Raw genomic sequence first — 6,316 nt, 5'->3', positions numbered from 1 at the left:
TTCCCTTTAACCGTAAGAATTAAAACAATACTTATCACCATACAGTTTGATATTACTTCCAATAAGTACAATATTTATTAAACATATCTTCAGTTGTTTTGTTACATAGTGTGCAACAAATTACAATATTCTGCAGCCACAAATTATATGCAGAGTATGAAGAAACTATTAATCAGATAGTGTAATCTTTCCATTTATAACTCTACAAGGAAGAACTAGCAAATCAGATCTTACATATAACATCTCACTAAACTTTATGCATGGAAAGTGACAGACACTGGTTGTGCTGTTTGATACAAAATGGCTGAACTTCATCTTCAGAAGACTAAACCTGACATCTAAACATGCCAATATAAACATCAGAACAAAATATATTCTAACCAACCACGGGAAACAGTCTGGTATCAGGAAAAGCAACAAGGATTACACACATTATTTTATAAACCAGCACACAAAGGTTTAAAACAGTTCTGAAAATGAAGTTAGCTGTCTTGAGTCAAGGGAATAAAAAAAAAGTCAGTATTGACCATTTACAATCTCTGACCTTTGTGGAGACGGTAAGAATCTGTTGTAGTGCAGCTACATACAGTACAATTCAGGCAATTTTGTTTTTTCACTTGGGTTCAGATTGCAAATTCATTGCTGTGAGAGAAGGATGGAGGCAAATTTTAGCAGCAACCTCCACCTGACTGCTTGACCGGAGTGCTCTGAATTTTCACATTGGACTTCTCTGCACCACCAGCTGTTGCTCCAGGACCCATTCGCTTTTTAATCTCAGCTGCCATCGTCATGAAAGACTGTTCTACATTCGTTGCGTTCTTAGCACTGGTTTCCAAAAATGGAATTCCAAGGGAATCAGCAAATTCCTAAGAAAACAGTAAGGATTAATTAACACTAACATGTTTTCCCACTTAGTGCATTTCCATCATCTGAAATGGGGAGGGAGGACGGCCTGAGTTTACTGAATCCAAACAGACACTGCCCGGGCTGTAAAGGCTGTACGCTGACCGTACCCAACTTCATCCAAACCGAACACCTTCACATTCAGTTTGGAAATCAAACTTGAGACGTACCTTTGCTGTTGTGTAGTCTACTACTTTCTTTGTGGTCAGATCGCATTTGTTCCCTACCAACAACTTGTTGACGTTTTCACTGGCGTAACGGTCTATTTCCTGCAGCCACTGCTTAACATTATTGAAGGACTCCTAAGCAGACAGACATTTTTAAGAATGATCATACAGTTCTGGACACAACTGCTCTAAATAAGCACGTAAAAACCAAAGGTCTTTCCTGGCCTAAGAAGAACTAGTGAGGCAACTCTAGCTACAAAATAACTACAGTGCTGGGAAGGAAGTGAAGTGACATAAGACTATCAGTACCTATATGAAAAGAGATTAGAATCGGAAGGCTTAAGGGAGGGAAATACAGTTCATCTTTAAACTACAGCTCAAATTAAAGATTTTATTTAAAAGAGCAAGCACGAGAAAGCACAAGCAGGGGGGAGCGGCAGGCAGAGGGAGAGGGAGAAGCAGACTCCCCGCTGAGCAGGGACCCCCGACTTGGGGCTCGATCCCAGGACCCTGGGACCATGACCTGAGCTGATGGCAGATGCTTAACTGACTGAGCCACCCAGGCACCCCTGGAATATGCAATTTAAACACACCTATATAAAAACCTGTTTTTTGAAATCTGATAGAATGTTGGTTCATGAACAAGAGCGCCTAAGTGTTCTAATACTCGAGATATCGAAAGATATTAAATTACTAAATTAAAGATGCTTGTTTTCTTTTCCACAGACATATTTAGGGAAGGAAAATTTTCATACTTCAGTATCCCATGGTAATGACCTGAGATTTTTAAAATTAGCATTTTTTTTTTTCTCCTGTTGACATAACTCACCCAATACTTCTAATGGCACGGACTGAAGAAGTCTATGATTCTAATTATCTCCTAATTAGCTATGATTTCCTAGGTGAGGTGAGATTTAACATTTGCCACAGAAAAATAAATTTTAATATTCAAAGTTTATCTTTCATTCTTTGATAGAAAAAAAGGATCCTGAAATTTTCTTTCTGATCAAAAGAACATTCATGGCCCCTGGACCACCATCTTCACACTATCTCTATACCCCCTACATTCTTTCAACATGAGCTAATCTTTAGTTACTCATTGTCCTTTTTTTTTTTTTTTTAAAGATTATTTATTTTAGAGAGAAAGAGCACACTCAAGCGGGAGGAGGGAGAGAGGAAACAGACTCCCTCCTGAGGGAGGGAGCAGGGAGGGCTGAGCAGGGAGCCCCATTTAGGGCTTGATCCCAGGACCCCAAGATCACGACCTGAGCCTGAGCTGAAACCAAGAGTCGGCAGCTCAACAGACTGAGCCACCCAGGTGCCCCCTCACTGTCCTCTTAAAAATCTTCCTCCAGCTCATCCTATTTCTGAACCATATCCTCCATAGGCAGAGACTTCTAATCTCACTAAGAGGTCTAATTAACAAATTCCTGCTAATACTTCGCACCAAGAGCCCAGTATACACTAAACAAATCCACAGCTCCCTACGAACTCTTGCCAAAATGAACAAAAAGTTACTCTGATGATAAATATAAGCAGTCCCTTGAAAGCATATGTAAAAACTAAATTTCCTATTTACTAAAGGAAAATACAAAATTTTGGTTGGCCAATTTATTTGATATTCAAATAATGGAGGGAAGAAAAATATCAATGTCCCTTAAAAAGAGTACTGCTTTAGATGTTTTTTAATGTGACATTTACATTTGGGAGTGGACAAAGTGTTCTGCCATGTATAATACTGATGCCATATAAGCAAAGTCAAAGAATCTGATATTTATCAAACAGTAACTTCCTACTTTGCCACAGTAGCACAATTCCCTCCTGGAACTTACCTGATCTGTCACATCATACACAACTATGATGCCGTGGGCTCCTCTGTAATAACTGGAGGTGATTGTTCGGAATCTTTCTTGGCCTGCTGTGTCCCACTGTTATAAAACAATCAAGAAATCCAAACAATTCCGTTAAATAAGAGTTGGGGGAAAGAGCAGGAAGACGGAGAACAGTTTAAAATTTACATAGTTTTGGAAATTATCAGGATTTGACATGGAAACATTAACCCTCAATGCTCACACTCCTAAATTGCATGGTAATTGCCAAATACCTGAAGATTCAGAAAAGAAGGTAGTGCCTATAATTTAGCTTGCTGTAATGCTCCCAATAAGCTCTTTGAGTCAGAAACTTTATTTTACTTTTCATATTCCCTACAGCCCTTAGCACGGTGCAAGGCATTCAGTATGAATGCAGAGACAGGTTGACTTGATTAGGAAAGCTGCTGGCCTAATGCCTCATTAACACTGTGTACTTTCACAAATAAGACAGAATCACTTGCTAGCACATGCACTGAAAGGACCTAATTCACATAACTACTAGTCAAGACAGTACTTTAACCATCTCAGTTAGATACTATCTCAATCCTAGGAAAAACAATGTAAAGATGATTCCAAATACTTTCATAAAATCATTTTAAGATCCATTTACCACACTTTAACCATATAGGCTCAAGTAATGAAAACAAATGCTTATGTTGTTAACATTAAAATTCTGGGTTTAAAAAATTGTTAAAAACATCAAGAGGCAAACTCAACTGTTAGATTTAAAAAGAAGCAATGAGAATTTTGTTTAAATTACTCCTACTCAATGACTTTTTTTTTTTAAGATTTTATTTATTTGACAGAGAGATAGCAAGAGCAGGAACACAAGCAGGGGGAGTGGGAGAGGGAGAAGCAGGCTACCCGCCAAGCCGGGAGCCCAACGTGGGACTCGATCCCAGGACCCTGGGATCATGACCTGAGCCACAGGCAGACGCTTAACGACTAAGCCACCCAGGCGCCCATCCTACTCAATAACTTCTTAAAATATTTGTGTAATTAGAATAGCTACCCACCCCACTAAAAGAGATTGGTAAAAGATAAGACTGATGGGGAAATAGCACAATGGTTACCATTAAAAACACAAAAAAATGGACTCGATGCATAAGACAAATGGAGATTAAAAAGCAACAGCCTTTTTTTTTTTTTAATTAAATATTTTATTTTTAAGTGATCTCCACACCCAATGTGAGGCTCCAACTCATAACCATGAGATCAAGAGTCCACTGAACCAGAGCACCTGGGTGGCTCAGTCGTTGAGCGTCTGTCTGCCTTTGGCTCGGGTCATGGTCCTGGGGCCCTGGGATCGGGCCCTGCATCGGGCTCCCTGCTCTGCGGGAGGCCTGCTTCTCCCTCTCCCACTCCCCCTGCTTGTGTTCCCTCTCTCGCTGTGTCTGTCAAATGAAAAAAAAAAAAAAAGAGTCCACTGACCCAGCCAGCCAGGGACCCCAACAGCCTCTAAAGGGAGGAACTGTAAAGTTTTGGAATATATTGATCCCCACTAACGTCTTAAATGGCAAAACTAAAGGTTCAGGAACACTCAGTGAAACCACATCCTTTTTTTTTTTAAAGACCCAGCCCTACTGCAATTGGGGGGAAATCTGAATACAGACTGGATATTAAGAGAATATTATGGCATTAGTGTCAACTTTGTTAGATGTGAAATGGTGGTTACACAGTAAAATAGAGATGCACGCTAAAGTATTTTTGGAGTAAAATATAATGTCTGTAATTTAGCATTCTCCAGGAAAAAAAAGAATGAAGCAAATAAGGTAAAATGTTAACTGTTAATCTAAAAGCAAACAAACAAGTCACCACAGCTTCATTACCTTTTCTGTCCAAAGTACTAAGCTTGAGAGCGCAGAAGACTATTTAGATCTACTGTGTAAGTGAGGAGCCTCAAAGTCTTTCAGGATATCCGTGGAGAAGCATGAGCTTTGGAGTCAAAGCAACCTGACTTCAAAACATCAAACCTACGTTCCTGGTTATTTAACACTAGGGAGAGTCACCTAACAGTTTTCTCAACTACAGAGCCTAGGTATCACTCACCTTATAGAATTGCTAAAGGGGTTTAAATGAACTAATGTTTGTAAAATGTCTAGCCTGATTACAGAAGCTGCTCCGTAAAATATTAGTTCCCTTCTCCACCCACCAACCCCTTTCACAAAGATAGCAAAATTAGACAAGAAAAGGAAGAAACTGTTTCCGAACAAACGCTAACATAAATAATTGTAGCTGACTAAGCAAAGGCATCCGAAGAGTAAAATCTCTGATGTTCTCCTTGCCGCTCTGAAAACTCCTGTGACTTTTCATCCTAACAGTACTTTCCTCTCTAACTGATCACCCTTTTATCTAATTCTCACTATCCCTCATAATCACAGGGTAACTGATTTTTCCATGTTTGTCTCTCCCACTGAAATGGAATCTCTTTCTAGGGGGCTCTGTTTCCTTCATCTCTATAACCTTGCATCTATCTTTGAATGGATTAATTATGAGAAAAGGGGATGAATCCTGAAGTGCAGGGGAGAAAAAAAATTCAAAGTCCAAATCAAGAGAAAATTTACCCCATGTAGTTCACACTGGCTGGACTCTATCTCATGTATGATTACATATACATACATATACAGTATGTATATGTACGTATATCACATACATATACATACTGTATATGTATCCCATTTTAATAAAAGGCACTCCTACAATGTGCAAGAGTGACCAAAATTGTAAAAGGTTCTGGAAACATGCTTCCAGAAAGGAATGACTGACTTCAGAAGTAGAAGGTTGTGATAAGATCAATCTAAAGGGCAAGCTGCCAACAGAAAATGAATTAATTGCGTTTAGGCGGCTCCGAAAGGCAGAGGAATAAGAGAAATTAAAGGAAACTGGCTTCAGCTCAATATAAAGAATTAACAATCAGAAGTTATTTATAAATGGAACTAGCTGCTTTGAAAAATGGTGAACTTCCCAGAAGTGTTCAAAAAAAAGGGCACCAGATAGCAAAAGGAAATTCCCACTGAAGATGAAAGGAAGACCGAGTGACTGACCTGTTAGATGCCTTCCAGCCACAGGAAAGTAACAATAAATGGATGTTTCACAAATATACACTAAAATCTCATGAGCTCAATGATGACACACAATCATTTCACATTACTAATTAGGTTAGACAGTTGGGTACATCTTTTTTTGCAATATTTTTTGTGGTACCAAGTATAAAGTTGGCACTCTACATACAATGGGAAAAATCAATATGAAAGGTAATCTGTTCACGGGTTCAAAGAAGTAAGCTATCTCTGGTAACTATATCCTTGCCAAGTCCTAATTTGTAGTATCAAGTATGGTCACTTGTATGGATCCACAGTTCTTTTGTAATGTACC

The 6,316-nt window shown here is 39.0% G+C and overlaps 1 protein-coding gene across 2 annotated transcripts in view; it reads right to left on the bottom strand.

Annotated features, from left to right (window-relative positions):
- Positions 1 to 45: 45 nt before the first annotated feature.
- RAB1A (RAB1A, member RAS oncogene family) overlaps positions 46 to 6,316 on the bottom strand; it is a 28,475-nt gene continuing 22,204 nt past the window's right edge. For both annotated transcript variants that reach the window (XM_064572423.1, XM_045884885.3), the window contains 3 exons: positions 2,903 to 2,998; positions 1,074 to 1,205; positions 46 to 866 (listed from right to left, as the gene is read on the bottom strand). In XM_064572423.1, coding sequence (XP_064428493.1) covers positions 669 to 866; positions 1,074 to 1,205; positions 2,903 to 2,998 — 426 coding nt within the window. In that variant the 3' untranslated portion in view covers positions 46 to 668. The remainder of the gene's footprint in view (positions 867 to 1,073; positions 1,206 to 2,902; positions 2,999 to 6,316) is intronic.

The sequence above is a fragment of the Mirounga angustirostris genome, unplaced genomic scaffold, assembly GCF_029215605.1.
Source record: "Mirounga angustirostris isolate CCGP_5_RB_7025 unplaced genomic scaffold, mMirAng1.0.hap1 SCAF_10, whole genome shotgun sequence".
Lineage (NCBI taxonomy): Eukaryota > Metazoa > Chordata > Mammalia > Carnivora > Phocidae > Mirounga > Mirounga angustirostris.
The sequence above is the reverse complement of the archived record's forward strand: the minus strand, read 5'-3'. Positions and strand labels throughout refer to the sequence as shown.